This window comes from Bos grunniens, chromosome 1, assembly GCF_055505025.1.
Source record: "Bos grunniens cultivar Pamir isolate PY7600 chromosome 1, Bosgru_T2T1.0, whole genome shotgun sequence".
In the NCBI taxonomy this organism is placed as follows: Eukaryota; Metazoa; Chordata; class Mammalia; order Artiodactyla; family Bovidae; genus Bos; species Bos grunniens.
The window spans coordinates 92,248,081-92,273,143 of record NC_141165.1 but is presented as its reverse complement, the minus strand read 5'-3'; the positions used below and the strand labels follow the sequence as shown (position 1 = coordinate 92,273,143).

At 39.7% G+C, this 25,063-nt stretch overlaps 1 protein-coding gene across 4 annotated transcripts; it reads right to left on the bottom strand.

Moving 5' to 3' along the window:
- Nucleotides 1-162: 162 nt before the first annotated feature.
- On the bottom strand, nt 163-23,834 carry LRRC58 (leucine rich repeat containing 58). 4 transcript variants are annotated; one of them, XM_086404273.1, is made up of 4 exons: nt 23,065-23,834; nt 11,478-11,606; nt 9,847-10,124; nt 163-6,557 (listed from the first exon to the last, which is right to left on the bottom strand). In XM_086404273.1, exons 1-4 carry the CDS (start codon nt 23,562-23,564, stop codon nt 6,349-6,351), a joined length of 1,116 nt encoding a protein of 371 aa, XP_086260399.1. In that variant the 5' UTR covers nt 23,565-23,834; the 3' UTR covers nt 163-6,348. The 4 variants fall into 4 exon arrangements, 3 of the variants coding, with proteins under 3 accessions (XP_086260399.1, XP_086260405.1, XP_086260418.1); XR_015164923.1 differs by lacking the exon at nt 11,478-11,606 and adding an exon at nt 11,644-11,753 and having other exon boundaries at nt 565-6,557; nt 23,065-23,706; XM_086404279.1 differs by lacking the exon at nt 9,847-10,124 and having other exon boundaries at nt 23,065-23,701.
- Nucleotides 23,835-25,063: the final 1,229 nt, after the last annotated feature.

Sequence of the window (25,063 nt, the reverse complement as noted above, 5' to 3'; positions counted from 1 at the left end):
AAGGAGGAGGAAAGGATCTGGTCTAGTTCATCTTTCATCCTTTGCATCTGGCACAGAGAATATAAATGCTTATATACGCTTAATGTATTATTCATGGATTGAAAAAATTCAATGAATAGATGAGAAACAGCACAGCAAGTAATCAGGCAAAAACCAACAGTATAAGATTTTTAAGTAAATGCTTGTCAATTAAAAGACTTTTACTTTTCCAGAATACAGAGTTAGATTCCAACAAAACACTTTTAACAAAATAAGGCACAATGTTTGATAAGGCAAAATTCACACAGAGGGTTAATGTTAGATCACATTCTTTTGTGTGTCCTGGGTGAGGGGAAAGGAGGTATAGAATTGAATTAGCTTAAATATTCTGATTAAAGCATTTACCATTACAGGTAATATATAAATCTGATACAAAACTGTAACTTGTTTTGAAAATAAAATATAATTACTGAGTCACATTGCTTAGTTACACTGTTACTACTGTTTTAAACATCTATATACCTATAGATATATTAATTCACAAGATTTCAAATACAGAAAATTAAGAACTCAGATGATAAGATGTAATTTAAAGTAAAAGTACATTTATTTTCAATATCCTTTGTTGATACTTTAAAATCTCAAACTTTATAAAAAGTTAAAATACTGGTTATATAAAATATTCTTCCCATTATATTTTTGTTTCTCAGGAATACAAAGTGGGCTCAGAAATGCAACAGATACCAATTACAGACACAAAAGTCTTTCCATGACTGTTGTAAAGTGATTGTTGAGGTTAATACTCCTTTTCAATAACATATCAATGCCAATCATTTAAGTTAGTGAAAGAATTCTCTTCAAACACTAGTTGCAGACAGAACTAATCAATTTAGTAATGTTTCTGTTGAACCAGCAATAGTGATGTCAATCTTATCCCCGGCTTCTTCCTGTAACTGGAATTGAAAATACAATAGTTTTACCCAGTTTATTCACAGCCAAAGGAAGAAAGTAACTTCTGGTAAACGCAGATAGTCTCTCCAACCATGGCTTTCTGGTATAATGGTATATAACCTTCATTATACTAACAAATTTAATATTAAGTAGATTGAATACTGTCTCTTACAATAAACTGAGACTGATAAACAAGTTCTAGTTAAAAGTCTAGTAGCACCCAAATCAACATTACCCTGTGAATGTTTGATAATGTGTCATGTTTGTTGTTAGTCAACTGTTATTTTCTACATCAATTCTTAGCAAATATGAACCAAGAGACAGAAAAAGAACACAGATATCTACATGTAAAAATATTAAAACATACTCCTCCTTTAACCTGGTATAACAAAGAAAGCAAAAAATACACTAATAATATCTTTATATGATGCTATTAATATCTTTATATGATGCTATTAATATGCATTGGCTAGGAACTGGTAGCAGATGTATTTTCTTTATAAAGTAATATGAAAAGAGAATATACTTTTTCACTGATTTTATTTCAGGGACCCTAATCCTTCTGTGATAGTATGCCTGATTAGGATTCCATCTCCAGAAGCCCTAAACTCATAGGCATTAGGCCTGGTTTTAGGGGAAGAAGCCCTTCAGGATCACAGTCATTCTCCTTTCACTCAAAAGCAAGCGGTCACAAGACTGTCACATACAACTTAACGACACAGTTCCCCAAACTTTGGCTCTAGAAAGGGAGATTTAAGGCACACACTTTCTAAGCACAACTGAAGGCACTGCTACCTTTAAAAAGACCATGACTATAATAAAATACAAAACTGGATGCTATTAAATTCATCAGATTAATGTTACACAGACTATAGTGCTTAATACAGAACAGTGAAGGTCAAGTACCTTTCTAAACAGTGGAAATAAGAACTATGGATCCCAGGTCATGTTGCCTAAAACCTACTCAGCAGTCTTTACTGTTGTTAAATACTCAACACAACTTCAAAAATATTTTGGACTAAATGGGGAGAAATATTTATACTGACATAATAAAATCTCTACTTTGGATGAGAAGACCATTTCTTCTCATTCAGGTAAAAATTAGGTATTTCTAAATAAATGCAGCTTTACTAATTTTATATACTACATATATACACTATGATAAGTTCTACCAACAAAGGGTCTTATTTAGAACAATTTTTTATATACATAGCTACTGCTAAGATGCTTTATAAGATCAAACTTTACTTGCACTAATTATTTGCCTAGTATCTTTTCTCTTTTATATAGTGAAAAGGTAAACATTAACCAAGTTACCACAAATTCCAGGTTAATGAGGCATTACTTTCTCCCTTTGGAAAGACCAAGGTTAGCTGTAAGAAAATCCTATTATTTGCTGGCCCTGCATTATGGGGGAATGTAGACAATCTCCTACTAACAGAAGCTGAAGAAATTTTGTGATAAAGTCTTCCAGATGGTAGTTAGTGGGCCACTTAATTTCAAAATTTAATCTTATTTTAAAAAAACTTTCTTGGCTGAAGGATCTCCCTAAGTGACTTCTCTTTCTCTGTCCTTTGTTGTTTTAAAAGATTTTTTTCACTTAACACTCCAGCAATCAGCCTTTCTTGTCTTCTGTTTAAAACTGGTATTTACAATGTATGGTAGACTTGGTCTGCAGTGTTTCCCCGCACTAGTGTGGACTGCTTTCAACTCTACATTTAACCCAAAAACTTCTCAAATTTGAGATACAGTTTATAATGCACGTCTTTACTTTTAAATTTGTTAACTTAAAGTTCCAAATATCAAGAATTTTAGAGTAGGAGACTCTTCCTAAATCAGCAAGCATTTAGAAGTAAAATACGAACAGTAACCCTCAGATCTACCTCTACTACACAAATACAGGGAATGCTGAGAACCAGGACTGGCTTGTCCTTTGGTCAGCCAATCCCTGGCACCATGGAAGCAAAACATTCTATTACCTAATCTTCCTATTTCCTAAAATCCTAGGACTATTTCACCAGCTCAGTTTGGTGACACTTGAGAGAACTGGATTCTAGGAATAAACATGACTGAGAATGTTCATTTCAATTCCAAACCTGCAATGAAGAATTCCATTCTAAACACATTAATGTTCATCCTACCCTCTTCCTTCCCCTGCTGTGAATGCTTTGGTTAAGTAGCTTTATCCACGTTAAGTTTTGGTCATTAAAATTGTCCAAGTGGAGCAATATCAAAAACTTACACAAAAACAAGTGACTCAGCACCTAGAGACACTATCAATTTAAATATGCAGTTAGCTATATGACTCTGGAACTGTATTTCACTCCTGGTTAATTTTTATAGCCATCGGTTACCAAAACAAGGAAGACAGAGAAAAGAAACAGGGAAAAGCTTAGAAATTATTAGCAGCTCTTATAAAAGATTAAGTCAAGATTAAAAAAAAGAGAGATAAAATTGACAGCTAAAATGTAGATTTCAGTAAAAGTAACCAAAGACAGCTGTATACTAATCAGAGATTTTCAAATATACATACTAATATAACATTCTGCTGTTAAGACATTTTGCTATATACAATGTATACATCTATATTGTGCAACAAAGACTAGACACTGTTTCTGGTTGGACTGAGTTAAGTCTGTAAAAAATCAATCAGAATATCTTCTTTCCTGGAAGCTGGCAAGGTTAAGTACCATATCTACATTAGAAAATTATCCAAGCTGTTACTTAAATCAAACTGGTAATGAATTAGGAAGTAAACCTAAAGCATTTCAGCCAGAAAAATTTTGTTCCTATCAATTTTAGTCTTTTACTATGAATACGTTATTTACTTTCTATGAAAATATTTTATGAATCTTACCTAAATCACTTACTTACAGAACACTTTGGCCTTGCCACTTAGGCACTGCCTAAGTCATTTTTCAGTTTTGTATTAACAGTATGTCGTTTACGTGCATGTTAAGTCGCTTCAGCCCTATCCGACCTTTTGCGACCCTGTGGACCATAGCCCACCAGGCTCCTCTGTCCATGGGATTCTCCGGCAAGAATACTGAAGTGGGTTACCATGCTCTCCTCCAGAGATGGAACATGCGTCTCTTATGTCTCCTGCACTGGGAGGCGGGTTCTTTACCTCTAGCACCACCTGGGAAGCCCAGCTGTGTGGCTCAAGTGGAAACGTAAACAAAGACTTTTTATTACTTCCATTTTATGATATAATCACCTATGTACTACTTTGCTAGGCAGTGGAAATATACTACATTACTCTATAAACATACATAATTTCTGGATCAAAAGGAAAAAGGAATCTTATTACAACAGAGTGAAGGGATTCACTCCATAGCAGCGTTTCACAACTGCAGTCATGAAACTTTCATGATGTTTCATGAATTAACATATAACAAACAAACTATCCTACGGTATATTCTCTTCTAAAATAAAAAATATATATATATATATGACAAAAACCTAACATATGTACATATCATTATTATACAAGAAAAGGTGTGCCCAGTCATGAATGCCAGAAGTCAGAAGGGAGATCATCTGATGTTCCAATGTGTTTCAGGACTGTGTCTTACTCTACAGGTAATATTCTCCAACAAACTATTATGTTATTACAAGTAAGTTATCTAATGATTGCTAGTGTGTGCTGTGTATTTTATATTACAACGTCAACTTATAGTTGTACTATTAGTTTTTACTGTATACTGCTGCTAAGTCGCTTCCATCATGTCCGACTCTGTGCGACCCCAGAGATGACTGCCCACCAGGCTCCTCTGTCCCTGGGATTCTCCAGGCAAGAACACTGGAGTGGGTTGCCATTTCCTTCTCCAATGCATGAAAGTGAAAAGTGAAAGTGAAGTCGCTCAGTCGTGTCCGACTCTTAGCGACCCCATGGACTTCAGCCTACCAGGCTCCTCCGTCCATGGGATTTTCCAGGCAAGAGTACTGGAGTGGGGTGCCATTGCCTTCTCCATTTACTGCATACTAAGTTAATAAAAATTTGGTCATTTCTACTGGCAATATGTGAAACCATTTCTCTGCTATATTTTAAGGCTGTATTAATACATTTAAAATATTTTATCAATATATTATTTTCAAAAAGTACTCCATGGTTAAACTTGTTTTAAAAACTGTTCTACTGTGTAAAAACAATGACTGCTGTGCCCAGTTTTGTTTCACTTGTTGTCATGTTTCTCTAGTTTTTCTTTAAAATTGGAGGAAGTTACAGTTCAGTACACACAGGCAAAGTCATATCTGACTCTTTGTGACCCCATGGACTGTAGCCCACTAGGCTCCTCTGTCCATGGAATTCTCTAGGCAAGAATACTGGAGTAGGTTGCCATTCCCTTCTCCAGGGAAATCTTCCCGATCTTGGGATCAAACCCAGGATCTTCTGCATTGCAAGCAGACTGTTTACTACCTGAGCCACCAAGAAAGCCCTTTCACACACAGGCAAAGGAGCCACAGTGGACTCCTAAAACCTTTAAAATCATTCTCCTGTTCCTTTAATGCAAGATATAAAGAAGTTTCCTATCTAATATCTCTTTTCTGTTGAAAGAAATCTGATAGATTTTTCCGTCAAAACCTATTATTCTTTCGTAAGTTCAAGCTGGTTGGCTCCCCATTAAGTATAAAAGTGATTTGTTTAGACAAAAATGAAGTTAAGGTGGCTATGAGCTCAGATGTCAGATATACATTTGTTTACCTAGCTTTGTTAAAGCATATTTTAAACCATTCTGCATAGTATGTCAGGTTATAGGCTGCCCTGGTATCACTTCTTGAATAAATTTCTAAATTCTTGTTATGATTAAGGCACTATTACAGTCACTGCTGGATTATACAAGGATAACAACAATCACATAGAACAAAGGAGCAGAACTGAAGAGTTTTACAACCCCACATAAGAGTTATATCCCTTCCTTTGCAATCAGTAGCTGAGAAAGGTTTAAGTCCTATGTAACCATCTGTGAGCTTATCTGAAAAACTGTAATCTAGACATATGAGCAATACAAGAAAGGAGGGTTAATCCTGTTATGGTATAGGTTCAACCTAAACTCAGGACAACACTGGTAAAAATTACAGCTGCGATAATTTCTACCTTCATGTCAACTGTCACAAGCCAAAGCACTGGTGGTTTATTATAGTACTGCTCTGCAGAATGTTCCATTCTGCTGTGTGATTCATGCAAAGCCTGCAAACTGCAAACAATCAGCTAAATTTGAAACTGCCATTCAGAGCGAATTATATTCCAAGAATCCAAACACGGAACTGGGCTTCTTCCTGCTGAATGGCGAGAAACAAAATCTCCAACTATATCATGGACATTTAAGATACAGTTTCTAGTGAACCTCAAAGTCCATCCTCTTTTCTAACCACCTCTGCTCAGTCTTTTAGTGCTTCAACCACCCTGCACCCTTTTCAGCCAAGAAGAACTTTCTGCATTCTGTGTGCAGCCACACTAGCTTCATCTTCTGAGTCGGATTCGCTCTGGGATGTGGAGCTGTGAGAGGCAGAACTGCAAGGGGAAGAGCATTCTGGCGAACACAGGTAGTGCATCAGAGGGAGGCGGTATTTCCCACAGAAGTCCACAAATTTAATTTGTCTAACGCAGCAATCAAAGTAGACTCCTGGGGAGAAGGAAGAATAAGTACAAAGTAATCATTACAAAGCAAAGCAAAGAGCCACGGTTTCTTTTTTAATCCTATATTCATCACTCTGAAAAAATATCTTAGTCTTCTTTTTTGAGAATCTTAAGCAGAGGTAGTGGCTGCTTCCATAGTTGTTAATAGAAATACTGGAAGGTCTTAGAGATATCCATCTGACTGCAAAGAAAAGGTCAGGAGATTTACTTTAAAGGGAGCTGGCATTAAAAGGACACTGTTGACTCAGCTTGTTGTCTCTGGTGACTTGGTGGACAGTGGCTGATGGAGATTATAGGATACCTAAAGTGCCCTTTCTCCATCCCCCAAGCCACTCCGTGGTACTACCCTACAGTCAAGGAACTTAAAAAAAGGAAAAAAACAAAAACAAAAAAAACACACACACACACAAAACTCCTTTGATAATGATCTTAAAGAATTAATTATTATACCCAAAATTTGCATAAAGGAGATGATTTTTGGTACCCCTGTCCTTATATAATGAGAAGGAAAAATTAAAAGTTAACCAAATGCCATATCTCCACAGGGTCTAACTATACAGCTTCAAAGTTGTTTCACTACTGATCTCACCTGACTTTCATGCTATTATATACTGTGACACAGACTGAAACTAGTAATTAGCTTTTCTGATGCCTAATTTAGTGCTCCTGATCTGTGGCCCTTCAGCTAAGTAAAAATACAGCTAGTGATGACAGGAAAGCAGAGGCTGCTGTGTCGTGGGCTTCCAGCTGCTCCTCCTCCTGCACGTCTCTAACTATGAAGGCTATCACAACAGCTGCAATATAATTGGAACACCTAGAACCCTGGGTCATATCACCTCTCTGGAGAAGAATCTCAACCTTTACACTCTACCTAAGATTCCTCTGACACCAACTACTCTGTGTATATAACATATGGGACCAAAATAAAAAGATATGGTCCAAGCAAAGGATAACTTTTCTCCTATTTATTTTTCTTCTGTTATTTCTCCATTGACTTTCTGATTTTGTGATCCTGTAGTAAGTCAGTATAACTGATAGTTTAAAAAGGGAAATTCATAGTATGTTACTTTGAACAATATAGGAAAGTGGACCAATTCTGTAAACTGATCAATCAATATTAACAATAAGTCCCCATAATGTGCTAGCTTCTAAAACAGATAGAAGTAATAAAGCCTTTATAAAATTAAGCATTATAGAGTTGCTGTTGTTTAGTCACTAAGTTGCATTTGACTCTGTGACCCCATAGACTGTAGCCCACCAGGTTCCTCTGTCCATGGGATTTCCCAGGCAAGAACACTGGAGTGGGTTGCTATTTCCTTCTCTAGAGGTTCTTTTCCACCAAGGGACTGACCCTGCATCTCTTGCATCTCCAGCACTGGCAGGAGGATTCTTAATCACTGAACCACCAGGGAGCCCATTATAAAACAGTATAATACTATCTTGTCATTTGTAAGATCTCCAGACTATACAAAGACAAATTATCTCACAAAATGAAAAATTACTTTTGTTTATGAAAGTGAAAGTGAAGTCACTCAGTCGTGCCCGACTCTTTGCAAATCTGAGGGGGAAAATGTCAATGGTTCATTTCAGATTATTATCTCAAACTTTAAGCTAATAATGTAAAAAGTATTTTTGTTCCTAAGATAAATAACATAGCAGTATACTAAAGAACTCATTAAGAAGATATTTAAGAGAGAGGAGAATTCTTGTAGAGGTCAATGTCTAGAAAAGAAAGAAAGTGAAGTTGCTCAGTCATGTCCGACTCTTTGCAACCCCAGGGACTGTAGTCTACCAGGCTCCTCAGTCCATGGGATTTTCCAGGCAAGAGTACTGGAGTGGGGTGCCATTTCCTTCGCCAGGGGATCTTCCCGACCCAGGGATTGAACCCGGGTCTCCTGCATTGTAGGCATATGCTTTACTATCTGAGCCACCAGGGAAGGATAAATTCAAAGAGATTAGATATAGACTATTAAGCCTGAGGGCCTGGTGTGAGTGTTGTCTCTTGCCACTGTTAAAGTCAACTTGGAAAGGAGAACCAGAGAAAACCAAAAGCACTTCTAACTTGGCACAGCAATCTCTACTTCTAAGAATAAGTGCCCAGAAATGGCCCTAAGCAGTGTCATTTTTCTTTTTTTAAACTATTAGTATCCTTTTGACCTTTAATATTCTTTGAGAAACTTAAGTCACCTTCTTTCTTTTTAACCTTGTAAGTTTTCAAGGCATAATAGGACCTTGAGAGCCCGGGGAAACCTCAGCTCTGATCATATTTATGCAGCATTTTCCTGGCACCCACATTTATCCTACAATAATAAAAAGCTTCCTGTACCCCTATTAAGTTGGATTAAAAAAAAAAAAAGTCTTTTATGAGGGAGACAAAATAAACTGACCTGCTATCATTTACAGATTCCACTCCAAACACCCTGGCGCTTCAGGCCCTTCATAACCTGGCCTCAATGTACGTTTTACTTGTCTCTCGTTACTCCTTTAACTGTACATTTCAGTCAAATTGTTACTCATCCGACATTTTTTTGCTTTTGTTCCCAATTTTACTCTCTCCAGCTGAAAAGTTTTCTATCCTCAATCAAACCATATCAAAATTCAACTCATGTTTCAAGAACTGTCTCATCTTTTCCAGATCTAATTAAGGTACTCTCTCCCTTCTATGATTTCCAATAGTATTTTGGATTCCTACTTTACTCTGAGTTACATTACATTATTCAATTCTCTCCAAATGCTCTAAACTCAAGAAATTTGAATCATGAATTTAAAAGAATATGGAATTCCAAGATAAATTCTGAAATTGGGACATGTTCATCCTATTCTCATACATTTTGAATTATACTTTACAAAGGTACCTGACACTCAGAATGCTGAGTCTAAAAAAATGTCCTTCAAATAAATATGAAAGGTAGCTAAACATTTTAGAGACTCTTCTAAAGCATTTAGAACTATTTATGTTTTGTGTTTCCCCTCTTATTACCAATTTAGCTTATCCAATGATAGTTCCATGACAGGATAAGACTTTTTTGCCTTGTGTATGAATTTGAAAGTACCATGAAAAGAAGAAATAAGAAAAGAAAGAAGAGAGAGAGGGAGGAAGGAAGGAACACAGAGAGGGTGAAATGTCTCACTATCTGGTAAAAGGGTGAAAAGATAAAGCAAACAAACAGAGAAAAACTACCTTTTTCTGAAAGAAGACAGCTAATTATAACAACATTTAGATCATTAATTTAAAAGTAACTAAATGAATGGGTAACAGGACACAATTAACTTACCTCCACACTTTGGGTTTGGACAATTGCTGGCTAAACTCAAGTATCTAAGAAGATTCCCAGGAAGATCATAGGGAGTGTAGGAAATATTTCGAATTTTAATGGTCCGTGCAGCTAACTCCAGGAGAGTTGGAGGATCATAGGTTAAATCTCTAACAAAACGAACAACCAGTGGGTTCCCTCGCAAACTCAGTTCTTCCAAATGAATAAGGTTGAGGATCTCTCGAGGCAGGTATGTCAGCAAGTTATTGTGAAGACTAAGGGAACGAAGTGAATGCAACCTAGAATGAAGGCAGTACAAAAATGAACAGCCATAAGTGAGGTCACTACTCAGAAAGTTAAGTGAAGAACTCAGTGTCCCCATAAGAATGAGCCATTAAGGTTAGTATCAATTCAACTAAAATTAAAAGATGCTGAAACTAAATTAGAACCCAAATTTGTGTATGTCATGGAATCTTAAAAAGCTCCAAATACTTAGAAAGTATTCTGTGTTAGCTGATATAAATACTAGATGTGAAGGCTTTTTTTTTTTTTGGCATGCTTTATCATTCAGATACCTAAAAAAGCAAAGATTTCAAATGCAACAGGAATCAAGCTCCTTCACATTATCTCACTGAGTGTGAATGCTACATAGCAAATATGAGTCAACAAAATTCCATAAAACCTTGGGGAACCTACGCCAAAGTAATACCCTATTTTTGATTACAGAAGAGAGGCTCAACAACTATGGAAAACAGCATGGAAGTTCCTCAAAACATTAAAAACAGACCTGTAATATGATCCAGCAATCCCACTCCTAAACATATATTCAGACAAAACTACAATTCAAAAAGATACACGGAACGCTATTTTCACAGAAGCACTATTTACAACAGCCAATATGTGGAAACAATCTAAAGGTCCATCCACAGGCGAATGGATAAAGAAGATGTACACACACACACACACACTGGAATACTACTCAGCCATAAAAAGAATGGCATAATGCCTTCTGCAGTTACATGGATGGACCTAGATTATCATACTAAGTGAAGGAAGTCAGGAAGAGAAGGACAAATACCATATGATATCACTTACATGTGGAATCTAAAATGTAACACAAATGAACATATCTATGAGTCAGAAATAGACTCACAGACTAGAAACCACACTTCTGACTGCCAAGGAGAAGTGGAGTAGGGGAAAGAAGGATTGGGAGTTTAGGCTTAGAAGATACAAACTGTTACATACAAGATAAACAATAATGTCCTACTGTATAGCACAATGAACTACATTCAATATCCTTTGATATACCACAACAGAATATGAAAAAGAATACATACATACGTATAACTGAATCACTCTGCTGTACAGCAGAACACAACACTGTGAATCAACTATACTTCAATAAAATTTTTAAAAATAATAAATTTTAAAAAGAGAAAAGAGGCTGAGTAATTTTGAGGAATATGTCAGAGCATTCAAAAGTAAAATTAAAAATAAGCAACCCAATTCACAGCATACCTCAGAGCTTTCTGTATCATTTACTTTGATAACACTTAATTCTTTTCCACATACAAACCATGTGGGTGAATGCTGGACAGTAATTCCTAGGCACAGATATGTGTGTACACATAACTCCCAAAAATACTCACTGTGAAAGCTGAGGAGGCACACTCTGGATTTTGTTGTCACATAAAACCAAGTAATTTAGAGAAGGCAGATTTCCTAATTCTGGTGGTATTTCTTTGATGAAGTTTCCTCCCAGATATAAACACTCTAAACTGCAAAAATAAATGAAAAAAAAAGTTGGACAAGTACCTCATTGTCTTTATTAAAATGAACACGTATCATTTATCCATTCAGCAAATGTTTTATTCAGGATTTGCCTATACAGTCTTTGAAGGAAGAATGCAATCTTCAGGGAGCTCCTATTGTAGGTAAACAAACAAGACACACCAACGTGAGACAGTATTATAATTAAATGCAAAATAAGGCATCAAATAAGCATAACATGATTAAAATATCAAAATGAGCAGACCAATCCATAAATGATATAAGTAGAGAAACAATAAAAGGTTTAACAAGTAGAGAAATAATAAAAGGACATTAGTTTTGATTAGAAAGGCTCCCAAAAGTATTGTGACTTCAGCTGGATTATGAATTTAGCCCATTTAGGATAGCAGGAAAGGGGAACTTCAGGTTGGAAAGAGGGTTTTTACGGGATAACAAGTACACCTTTTGACACATAAAAGAATTCATGTTGAGGAACCCAGAGTACAGCTGGAGAAAGGCCAGATTACAGGAGCCCTGTATTATATGCTGGTGGGTTTGGATTCGATACATCATCATTCCACTGAAGAATGGAAAGACACACTTAAGTTTATATTTCTTCTTTGCTCTTATGATAGTAACTGTAAACTTCAGAGGCTAACTAAACAAATTATGCAAAACTGAACCACTATTATGAAATTGAAGTTCCAGTTAATCATCTAATAATGCTAACAATATTTTAGACACAGCATATATTGCACCAAAATGTACTGCTACTCCTTGTGGTGATGACTGGTAGACAGGCTCTCTCCAAAACTTTCTGGAGCAGGGGGAGCAGAGGTAGCAGAATCAGTTCTTACTATATACCTAAAATGTATACATACAGAGCTTTTCCATTACTATTTTGTCTTCCTGCTGTATCTGCTAACTCAGTAGACACTATCATTCTTTTAAGACAACTTTAAATGCAGGGAAAAATAAGTCTACTCAACTGTTACCCAAATTTCCAGGTTAAGAATTAACTTGGATACTTTTAAAGCTTTAAAAGCCAGACCCCATTCAGATCCACTAAATCAGAGTTCCAGGGGAAGGACCTGAGCAGTGGCAGATTTTAGGGTATAAGCTATAATGTTAAAAGAAAAAAACAAATTACCCTGCAGAGTTATAGTGAATTACAATCTAAATTAGCATTTAAGAGCACTCATTACCCTACAGCCCCGCCAATACTTACTATCATCACCTGCTTTATCCCTCTTTTTTTCCTATTTAATATTTTTTTTTTAATTACTTAGCCAGTGTGAAAAATGATACCATTCTGTACTTGCAATCTTCTCTCATTATTAGTGAAGTTTAGCATCTTTTTGTGTTTGGAGCCATTTGTAATTTTTAGAAAACAGCCTCTTCCTATCCTTTACCTGTTTTTCTCATGGGTTATACGGCTTTCTCTTATTAATTTGTTGGGAGTTTTGTTGTTGTTAAACATATGTTCTGCATAACCTTGTGCTTCTGTGGCCTAGAGCATTTGTTCACATTTTATATGTGTAAAAAGAATGTGGAGCTATTAGGATTGAGCTTGTTAATTGTGCAATTCAAATTTTTTATAGTCTCTCATGATTTTACCTTCTTACTCCGATGGTTAATTTTCTATTAGAACCATGGTCTTTCTACTTCCCTTTAGTGTGAGCATCTTACACGTGTGCTAAGTTCCTTCAGTCATGTCTGACTCTCTGTGATCCTATGGACTGTAGCCTGCCAGGCTCCTCTACCCATAGGATTCTCCAGGCAAGAATACTGGAGTGGTTTGCCATATCCTCCTCCAGGGGCTCCTCCCGACCCAGGGATCAAACCTGAGTCTCCTCTGCACTGCAGGCAGATTCTTTATCACTGAGCCACACAAGAAACTTCCCTTCAGAGTTTTGTCAATTTTTGCTCTCTTTCTCCTCAAAATATGGAAGCTATACTGAAGATCCATTCAGGTTCATGACTATTATAACTTCTTGTTGCATTATTCCTTAACTCACATGAAGCATTTCTCATTCTTCCTTCTAATCCATTTTGCCTTAAAATCTACTTCCTCTGATTATCAATACTGCCTACCAGTTTTATTTTTGTTAGTATTTATATCATTTAATGGATGTGAGAGTTGGACTGTGAAGAAGGCTGAGCGCCGAAGAACTGATGCTTTTGAACTGTGGTATTGGAGAAGACTCTTGAGAGTCCCTTGGACTGCAAGGAGATCCAACCAGGCCATTCTGAAGGAGATCAGCCCTGGGATTTCTTTGGAAGGAATGATGCTAAAGCTGAAACTCCAGTACTTTGGCCACCTCATGTGAAGAGTTGACTCATTGGAAAAGACTCTGACGCTGGGAGGTATTGGGGGCAAGAGGAGAAGGGGACGACAGAGGATGAGATGGCTGGATGGCATCACTGACTCGATGGACGTGAGTCTGAGTGAACTCCGGGAGTTGGTGATGGACAGGGAGGCCTGGCATGCTGCGGTTCAATGGGGTCGCAAAGAGTCGGACATGACTGAGCGACTGAACTGAACTGATATCATTTAATTGTAGCTCCTCCATTTACCAGTATAAGAATTTGTCCCCATTACTTAATCTCATTATCTCTCAGTTTCCTCTTTAAAATGGAATAACATTACTATATAATAGAATCAACAAATATGAACTAGGCACTGACCATGTGCCAGGTACTGTTCTGGGTATATAGTGTAAATAAGACCAAGTTCTTGACCTTAAGAAGAAGTAAATCAATAAATGTATACATATTATGCCAGACAGTTTTAAGTGCTATGAAGAAAAATGGAGGTAATCAGACAGTGATGGAAGTGATACTGTAGATGCTACTGTTATTGTTTATAGTCGCTAAGTCGTGTCCAACTCTGCAATCCCAAGGACTGCAGCACACCAGGCTCCACTGTCCAAACTCATGTCCTTTGAGTTGATGATGCTATCTAACCATTTTATCCTCTGTTGCCCCTTTCTCCTGTCCTCAATCTTTCCAAGCATTAGGGTCTTTTCCAGTGAGTCAGCTCTTAGCATCAGGTGGCCAAAGTATTGGAGCTTCAGCTTCAGCATCAGTCCTTCCAATGAATAATCAAGGTTGAATTCATTTAGGATTGACTGGTTGGATCTCCTTGCAGTCCAAGGGACTCTCAAGAGTCTTCTCCAGCGTCACAATTCAAAAGCATCAATTCTTTGGGACTCAGCCTTCTTTATGGTCCAATTCTCACATGTGTACATGAATGACTACTGGAAAAAAATCATAGCTTTGACTATATGCACCTTTGTCAGCAAAGTGATGTCTTTGTTTTTAATATAGTCTCTAGCTTTGTCATAGCTTTCCATCCAAGGAAGAAGAGTCTTTTTAATTTCATGATTGCAGTCACGATCTGCAGTGATTTGGGAACCCAAGAAAATAAAATCTGTCACTGCTTGCACTTTTCTCCCTTCTATTTGCCATGAAGTGATAGGACTGGGTGCAATTGATCCTATTTTTTTTTCTTTAATGTTGAGTTTCAAGCCAGCTTTTTCACTTTCCTCTTTCGTCCTCATCAAGAGGCTCTTCAGTTCCTCTTCACTTTCTGCCATTAGAATGGTTGCATATCTAAGGTTGTTGATATTTCTCTTGGCAATCCTGATTCCAGCTTGTACCCTGCATATTAGTTAAATAAACAGGGTGACAATATACAGCCTTATTGCATTCCTTCCAAATTTTGAACCAGTCTGTTGTTCCATATCCATTTCTAACTGTTGCTTCCTGACCCACGTACAGGTTTCTCAGGAGAAAGGTTAGGTGTCTGGTACTCCCATCTTCTTAAGAATTTTTCACAGTTTATTGTGATCCACACAGGCTTTAGCATAGTCAACAAAGCAGAAGTAGATGCTTTTGTGAAATTCCCTTGCTCTTTCCATGGTCCAACAATTGTTGGCAATTTTATCTCTGGTTCCTCTGCCTCTTTGAAACACAGCTTATACACGTGAAAGTTCTCAATTCACATACTGCTGAAGCCTAGCTTGAAGGACATTAAGCATAATGTTGTGTAATGAGCACAACTGTATGGTAGCTTGAACATTCTTCAGCATTGCCCTTCTTTGGGACTGGAATAAAAACAAACCTTTTCCAATCCTGTGGCCATTGCTGGGCCTTTCAAATTTGCTGACATATTGAGTGCAGCACTTTCATAGCATCATCAGCATCATCTTTTAGGATTTGAAATAGCTCAGTTGGAATACCATCACCTCCACTGGCTTTGTTCACAGTGATGCTTCCTGAGGCCTGCTTGACTTCACCACTCTAGGATGCCCGGCTGTAGGTGAGTGACCACACCATCATGGTTATCCAGGTCATTAGGACCTTTTTTGTTCTTCTGTGTATTTTTGCCACATCTTCTTAATCTCTTCTCCTTCTGTTACGTCCTTACCATTTCTGTCCTTTATCATGCCTATCCTTGCGTGAAAAGTTCCCCTGATATCTCCAATTTTCTCAAACAGATCTCTAGTCTTTCCCATTCTATTGATTTCCTCTATTTCTTTACATTGTTCATATAAGAAGGCGTTCTTATCTCTCCTTGCTATTCTCTCCAGAACTCTGCACTCAGTAGAGTACACTGGGTGGCCAAAAAAGGTTTACCTTAGGAAGTGACACTTGAATGGAGATCTGATTGAAATGACTGAGGGAGTACAAATCTCTGAGGTGGAAAAAAGCTTGGGTGCTGTGAAAGAGCAACACAGCCAGTGTGGGTACATCAGGGTAACAGAGGGGGGTTAGTGGAGATTGGGGAAGTCAGAAAGGTAGCCTGGGAAAGCCAGATTACAGAGGATCTTCAGGCCTTAGCAAGGATTTACCCTAGGTAGAAGGGGTGTGCAGAGAAGGTGATGGCACCCCACTCTGGTACTCTTGCCTGGAAAATCCCATGGACGAGGAACCTGGTAGGCTGAAGTCCACAGGGTCGCTAAGAGTTGGATACGACTGAGAGACTTCACTTTCACTTTTCACTTTCATGCATTGGAGAAGGAAATGGCAACCCACTCCAGTGTTCTTGCCTGGAGAATCCCAGGGACAGGGGAGCCTGGTGAGCTGTCGTCTCTGGGGTCGCACAGAGTCGGGCACGACTGAAGCGACTTAGCAGTAGCAGCAGCAACAGGGAGATGGAATTAAAGTAAGACAGACTGGTTCATAAAGATGCAGAAAACAGAAAATAAGAAAAACACAGAAACATAAGAATCATACACTTCTGGACTGAGAAAGTTGTTTTCCTGAGGTAGCATGTCCATACTATATCATTTTCAAATACTCACCACAGGCTTTTGAAGTACGTTATACGTTCAAAGGCAAAAACACAAATGGAGGAATCATTTTTTGGTATTTGCCCCAGACTACATGCAGGTCAGGAAGCAACAGTTAGAACTGGACATGGAACAACAGACTGGTTCCAAATAGGAAAAGGAGTACGTCAAGGCTGTATATTGTCACCCTGCTTATTTAACTTCTATGCAGAGTACATCATGAGAAATGCTGGACTGGAAGAAGCACAAGCTGGAATCAAGATTGCCAGAAGAAATATCAGTAACCTCAGATATGCAGATGACACCACCCTTATGGCAGAAAGTGAAGAGGAACTAAAAAGCCTCTTGATGAAAGTGAAAGTGGAGAGTGAAAAACTTGGCTTAAAGCTCAACATTCAGAAAACGAAAATCACGGCATCTGGTCCCATCACTTCATGGGAAATAGATGGGGAAACAGTGGAAACAATGGCTGACTTTATTTTCTGGGGCTCCAAAATCACTGCCGATGGTGACTGCAGCCATGAAATTAAAAGATGCTTACTCCTTGGAAGGGGAGTTATGACCAACCTAGATAGCATATTCAAAAGCAGAGACATTACTTTGCCAACAAAGGTTCGTCTAGTCAAGGTTATGGCTTTTCCAGTGGTTATGTATGGATGTGAGAGTTCGACTGTGAAGAAAGCTGAGCGCTGAAGAATTGATGCTTTTGAACTGTGGTGTTAGAGAAGACTCTTGAGAGTCCCTTGGACTGCAAGGAGATCCAACCAGGCCATTCTGAAGGAGATCGGCCCTGGGTTTTCTTTGGAAGGAATGATGCTGAAGCTGAAACTCCAGTACTTTGGCCACCTCATGTGAAGAGTTGACTCACTGGAAAAGACTCTGATGCTGGGAGGGATTGGGGGCAGGAGGAAAAGAGGACGACAGAGGAGAAGATGGCTGGATGGCATCACCGACTCGATGGACATGAGTCTGAGTGAACTCCGGGAGTTGGTGATGGACAGGGAGGCCTGGCGTGCTGCGGTTCAATGGGGTCGCAAAGAGTCGGATATGACTGAGTGAGTGAACTGAACTGAAGGCATTGAAAGAAAGAAGTCAGAAGGAAGAATTGAGAGCCAGAAAAAACTCAGTATGTGACTCTAAATAGGGTATAGAGTTTTGATTTAAATTTTACTGCATTCTATTTATCATCTGGTTGAGTCATCTCTTTTGTAAGATATCAACCTATTGCATGGTAGCTTCAAAACATTTCAGGACATTAATATTTAGTTTTTATTTCTATCACAATTCTCATATTTTTAATTTCTAAAGCCACCTGGAAAAGGTCAGTTTTCATTCCAATCCCTAAGAAAGGCAATGCCAAAGAATGCTCAAACTACTGCACAATTGCATTCATCTCACACGCTAGTAAAGTAATGCTCAAAATTCTCCAAGCCAGGCTTCAGCAATACGTGAACCATGAACTTTCAGATGTTCAAGCTGGCTTTAGAAAAAGCAGAGGAACCAGAGATCAAATTGCCAACATCTGCTGGATCATAGAAAAAGCAAGAATTCCAGAAAAACATCTATTTCTGCCTTACTGACTATGCCAAAGCCTTTTGATTGTGTGGATCACAATAAACTGTGGAAAATTATGAAAGAGAAGGCAATATCAGACCACCTGACCTGCTTCTTGAGAAATCTGTATGCAGGTGAGGAAGCAACAGTTAGAATTGGACATGGAACCAAGGACTGGTTCCAAATAGGAAAAGGAGTACATCAAGGGTGTATACTGTTACCCTGCTTATTTAACTTATATGCAGAGTACATCATGAGAAATGCTGGACTGGATGAAGCACAAGCTGGAATCCAGATTGCTGGGAGAAATATCAATAACCTTAGATATGCAGATAACACCACCCTTATGGCCAAAAGACAAGAACTAAAGAGACTCTTGATGAAAATGAAAGAGGAGAGTCAAAAAGCTGGCTTAAAGCTCAACATTCAGAAAACTAAGATCATGGCATCTGGTCCCATCACTTCATGGGAAATAGACGGGGAAACAGTGGAAATAGTGTCAGACTTTTTTTGGGCTCCAAAATCACTGCAGATGGTGACTGCAGCCATGAAATTAAAAGACGCTTACTCCTTGGAAGGAAAGTTATGACCAACTTAGATAGCATATTCAAAAGCAGAGACATTACTTTGCCAACAAAGGTCCATCTAGTCAAGGCTATGGTTTTTCCAGTGGTCATGTATGGATGTGAGAGTTGGACTGTGAAGAAAGCTGAGGGCCAAAGAATTGATGCTTTTGAGCTGTGGTGTTGGAGAAGACTCTTGAGAGTCCCTTGGACTGCAAGGAGATCCAACCATTCTAAAGAAAATCAGTCCTGAATATTCACTGGAAGGACGGATGCTGAAGCTCCAATATTTTGTCCACCTGATGCGAAGAACTGACTCATTTGAAAAGACCCTGATGCTGTGAAAGATTGAAGGCAGAAGGAGAAGGGGACGACAGAGGATGAGACAGTTGGATGGCATCACTGACTCAAGTGACATGAATTTGAGTAAACTCTGGGAGTTGGTGATGGACAGTGAGGCCTGGGGTGCTGCAGTCCAGGGTTCACAAAGAGTCAGACATGACTGAGCAACCGAACTGACTGACTGATTGAAAACCACATCAGGCAGATAGTGAAACAGGTCATGGTCACAACAAGAATTAACCTACTTAAGAACAAAACCAAGTTTGTCCATATATTAGCTGAACAGTTATACCTACTTGTTGAATAAGAACTTCATATTTTGATGGAAAAAATCTACATCTACAACCTCATGATTCACACTGAGCCTAATTTACTCCAGGGGAATGAATTTAATCATAAAAACAGGATTTTCACCTTCTACTTATTTGTTATTCTTCAAAGTCATCGTTTAGAAACCACTTTTTAAAAACTGTATCACCAGGATCAACTGAGTATAGGAAACACACATCAAGATAACCTGCTAAATCTGGAGGGTCAAATCCAACAATTAAGCCAGGACTATTTACTTGTTATTCCTTCCTGGAAGGATGGAAGGTGGGGAAAAAGGGAACCTTTACATGGATTATACACTCTGCATTATTTTTTACATTGTTAAAGAGGGAAGATATATTCCAAGTATCCAGAAACACCTCATTTGGTTTTAAAAGCAACTTAGCCCAATACACAAAATACATCAAGGTTACCAATGAGATCGAGGGAGCCCATGTATATTCTAAGAGAAAATGGTGTTCTTGGGCAGCTACTTCAGTTAGGGTTTGAGTAACCGAACCTCTGCCTCTCCTTTTTTGAAGCTTTAATATATTATTTCAGTAGTAAGTAATTAGCAGCCTACGAGGATTGAATCATATGAATCTCACTGTCACTATTTGGCCTCAAGCAAATCACTGATACTAAGTCTCAGTTTCTTCATCTGTAAAGAGAAGAGGGTGAATCAGGCCAATTGCCTAGGCTGTCTCTTCTTCTAAGAGTATATACAGCATTTCTACATGACCCTTTCAGCCTACATTCAACTAGTGTCTCTATTTGTGAGATTTTAATTGTGAGACTTAAAAAGCATATTCAGAGGACCTACCACAAGGTCTGCTGCATTGTAAGTATTAAAAAAAATGGGACTTTTGCCTATCTTTTCCCCCATGTGATGGAAATAATATTTATCCTGAGTTTTCCTTAGTATGTTTAAAAAAATTCAAATGAGAATGTTGCAACTACATAACATCAAAATTAGAAAGAACAAGGTCTGACAATTTTACATTTAAATTCCTCTCCAACTCTTCTATTTCTAGCATTACCCTAGTATAAGCTACCATCATCTCTCATTCTACTAGAAGAGACTCCCTCCAACCAGCCCTCAAAGTCTCTTCTTGGCTCTCTATTTGTTCCCCACTCTATTCCTGCACAGCAACAAGACAGCCCTGCTTTTATAAAACTCAGGTGTACTTCAAATAAAATTCAAGCTTTACCATGGCCTTCAAGTTATGACATGGCCTAGGATCTGGTCCAAATTTATATTTGCCACCTTTCCTGTTGCTTACTTTCTCACTATGCTCTAGTACAATGTCCTCCTTTCAATGTTTCGGCCTTCAGTCCTTCTTGCCTCTGGGTTTTCATGTGCACTGTTCCTACAACCTGGACTGATCCCATCCCATTCTCTCCTGGTGAACTCCTGGTTCATTTCAGTTCAGTGGCTCAGTCGTGTCCGACTCTTTGCGACCCCATGAATCGAAGCACGCCAGGCCTCCCTGTCCACCACCAACTCCTGGAGTTCACTCAAACTCACGTCCATCGAGTTGGTGATGTCATCCAGCCATCTCATCCTCTGTCGTCCCCTTCTCCTCCTGTCCCCAATCCCTCCCAGCATCAGAGTCTTTTCCAATGAGTCAACTCTTCGCATGAGGTAGCCAAAGTACTGGAGTTTCAGCTTTAGCATCAGTCCTTCCAAAGAATGCCCAGGACTGATCTTTAGGGTGGACTGGTTGGATCTCCTTGCAGTCCAAGGGACTCTCAAGAGTCTTCTCCAACACCACAGGTCAAAAGCATCAATTCTTCGGCCCTCAGCCTTCTTCACAGTCCAACTCTCACATCCATACCTGACTACTGGAAAAACCATAGCCTTGACTAGACGGATCTTTGTTGGCAAAGTAATGTCTCTGCTTTTGAATATACTATCCAGGTTCGTCATAATTTTCCTTCCAAGGAGTAAGCGTCTTTTAATTTCATGGCTGCAGTCACCATCTGCAGTGTAACTCTACCTTTAAAAGCTCACCTCAAACGTTACTTGCTCAAACCAAACTAAGTTACTTCATTTCAACTCACTCCTACTTCTTCACAAAACTTGTAACAATTGTAATTAGATAATGCAGTTAACAGCTGTTTAACCTCTCCTCTGTTACAATGCTCCAGGAGGGCAGGATCCCTTTCATTACTGTATCCCCAGAACCTAGGACAGTGCCTGACACAGGGTAGGCACCTCATAAAAATCTGCTGGTGAGTAAACAAAGGGACATCTTGTCCAAACGCTTTCCTTTGCAGATTAGGAAACTGTAGTCAGGATATGTTAAATGACTTGCCTAAACTTGAGACACCAGGAGTTCTTATTCTCACGTCAGTGTTTTTTCACTACACTGAACTCTGAAGTCCCTTTGACTCTGAGCTCTAATATCTAGTTATCTCAGAAAACTCAACAAAAGATGCAAAAATACTTTACAGACGGTAGTTACTTTTCTTTCACTTTGGACAAAACACTTACTCTTGCTTCATTTCTCACTTTATTTAAGGGACTTTTGTTACTTCTCTGCTTCCTTCTTCCATTTAATTCAACATATATTTACTGAATAATCCAGTCAATGAGGCAGATCTGTAAACACGGAGTTATAATCAATAAGGTTAAGTGCAATGGCAGGGTGCATGACGTACAAAAGAAGTACAGTTCAGACAATAACTCATTGTTGTCCAGGAAGCAGTAAAGGAAGGAAACACATGGCCTTCAAAACAAGTTTTGAAGGATGAACAGGAGTTTGCCAAAGTGCAAGCAACATTCCAGACAAAGGGAACAGCAGTACAGAGGCATTGTACCCATTCAACACATATTTAGTCAGTGCCTACAAAGTAAAGCGCACAGATTAGTGAACTCCACAAATATTGGAATACCACAAAACCACAAATTGCTGGTATCGCTACAGAGAGCACGGATGGAGCAGGAAATGTAGTGACAAGCCCTTGCTCCGAGTACCTGGTATGTCACGCTAAAAAACACAAACATTGAAAAAAAAAAACCACAAACATTGGTTTATAGGCATGGAAAACCACCCAAGACTTCGGAGTAAAGAAGTGATAACCGCGGATTTACATTTGTTAGAGTGTGTGCTCGGTTCGATCACTCCCCCAGACCCCAGAAAGACGAAAGAAAAACTGTCTTGAAAATCTGCACAGGACAAACACAACAAATCAAACGCTGCGTTCACATCCATGACCTTCTTAGATCTTCACTCCACCTCCACGAGTTGGCAGGGCAGTACTCGCAGTTAAAGAGTTCAAAAAGAGCCTGGACTAAGATGAGTACGTGACCCCACGGCGCCAAGACCAGGTGGGGGACTCTGGAGCTCCCGGACCCCGTCCCGGGCCTCCCTACTCTCAGGAAGGCACCCGCTCACCTCCTCAAGTTCTCGATCTCGGCCGGGATGCTCTGAAGCTGGTTGCCGCCGAGGCTGAGGGTCTGCAGCGCGCGCAGCTCCAGCAGCGAGGTGGGCACCTCCTGGAAGCAGTTCCCGCTGAGGTTAAGCACCTGGAGGCTGCGGCAGAGCGGCGACTGAGCCAGGCCCTTGGGGAAGGCGCCCGGCCCGCCAAGCCTATTGTTCTTGGCCAGCAGCGTGCGCAGGCCGCGCAGCGCCAGCAGCTCCGGCCCCAGCGCGGTCAACGCGTTGCCGCTCACGTCCAACAGCTGGAGGTGCGGGAAGCCGCTGCCCAGTGCCCGCGGCAGCGACACCAGACGGTTGTGCGGTAGCAGCAGCCGCAGCAGCGCCTCCCGCGCCCCGCGCCGCTCCTCGCCCCGCGCCTCCAGCTCCGACTCCAGCGTCTCGAGAGACACACTGAGGCGAGACAAGTTCAGTTCGGCCTCCCCGGCTGTGGCCACAGCCCCTCCAACCTCCTCCATCCCGGCCGCCGCAGAGGGCCGCGCTCGACCCACAAGCCGGGAGCTCCGCGGCGCCCCGGAACCTGAACCTCGGGCTGCGTCGGAAGTGGCGCGGACGGGCGCTAACCCCGCGCGCCCCCGCCGAGTCACGCGACGCGAGGCGGCGGGGTGCGCGCGCCGCTCGGGGGCCAGGCTCCGCCTCACGCGGCACGCGGCGCGCGGTGCTGTCGGGGCGCGCCGGAGAGGGGTGGAGACCCGGCCTCCTCGGCGCTACCTAGTTACCCTAGGAATCCGGCAGTGTGTAGGCAGCCACGCTTTATAGTCTTTGGCGTTGGCTGACCTGCCCCCGGGGTCGAGGACAGTTTAGTTGTTTCGCTTTGAGGGTTCGCGCGTCACGGTGCACCGCCTTCTCGGTTCCTACCCAGTTTAGAAGTGGGGCCCCTGGTCTGCGGGATTCAGCGAACGCGCAGGAATGTAGTCGTGATTCAGCTCCGTGACTGCAAGGCCCAGGAATTTCATGTCCTGGGATTAACCAAGACGATTTTGAAGGGCGGAGGCAGCTGGACTAGAAAGTCAGAACTCTTTAGGTTCTTACCTGGGGTTCAGCTCTTAAATAGACTTATTTCCTCGGACAAGGGATTTAATTTCAGTTTCTCCACCCATAAAATATGGATAATCCTTGCCCTCCTTGTCTTACAGCATTTTTTAATGGAATGTATATCAAATAAGGGCCTTTCGCCATTTTAGCTGTAGAAGTACTTGGTTTTTTGGTTTAAATTGAAGTAGCTGGAAATGAATCTGGGGAGCCATGGAGGAGTTTTAGTTAATTCCAGACAGCTCGAAGTAATTGATCAGTTTAAGAACGCCAAAAGCATTGTGGATTGCCATTTCCTTCACCAGATTGATGTTTTTACTTCAGGTCAAAAACCACAATTTAACTGTGAAAATCTACACTCTGGCTTTAAGTCAGTATTTCTAATTTGCATTTTCTGCCTGGCCCTAAACTCAATCTTTTCTGAAATTGCTTTTTGTAATTTTGGAAAGTCATGAATAGAAATAAAAATATTTAGTGTATTTTTTTACAAAGTTTATGCATAAAAGTGTTAAAAGATTGTGTATAACCAATTCCATTAAATTGCTTTCTTCCTGAAAAGGAGAATAAAGTAACTTTTTTCTTGCCAGTCATTTGTGTTTTTAAAACCTAATGAATTTGAAACCTGTTTCGAAAGGGCCCTTTTAAAAATTAGACTGTCCTTACTTTGGATCAAGATTACATTACGGCAGGAACCTAGTACGTGAAAATTGCAAATATTTAATACAGTATTATGCTCTTAAAAATGTGAATGTGCCTGTGATAAAAATAAACTTACAGGAATGTAATATAAAATGAGAAAAAATTCAAATATTCAGAAACAGAGTTAAGATCACAAATCAGTGAAATTAAGGAGGGAAAGACGAAAATAGTCTCAGAGACTGAAGCTACCTGGTAGAAAGTTTTAAAGCTATGTTGAGAGTAATGG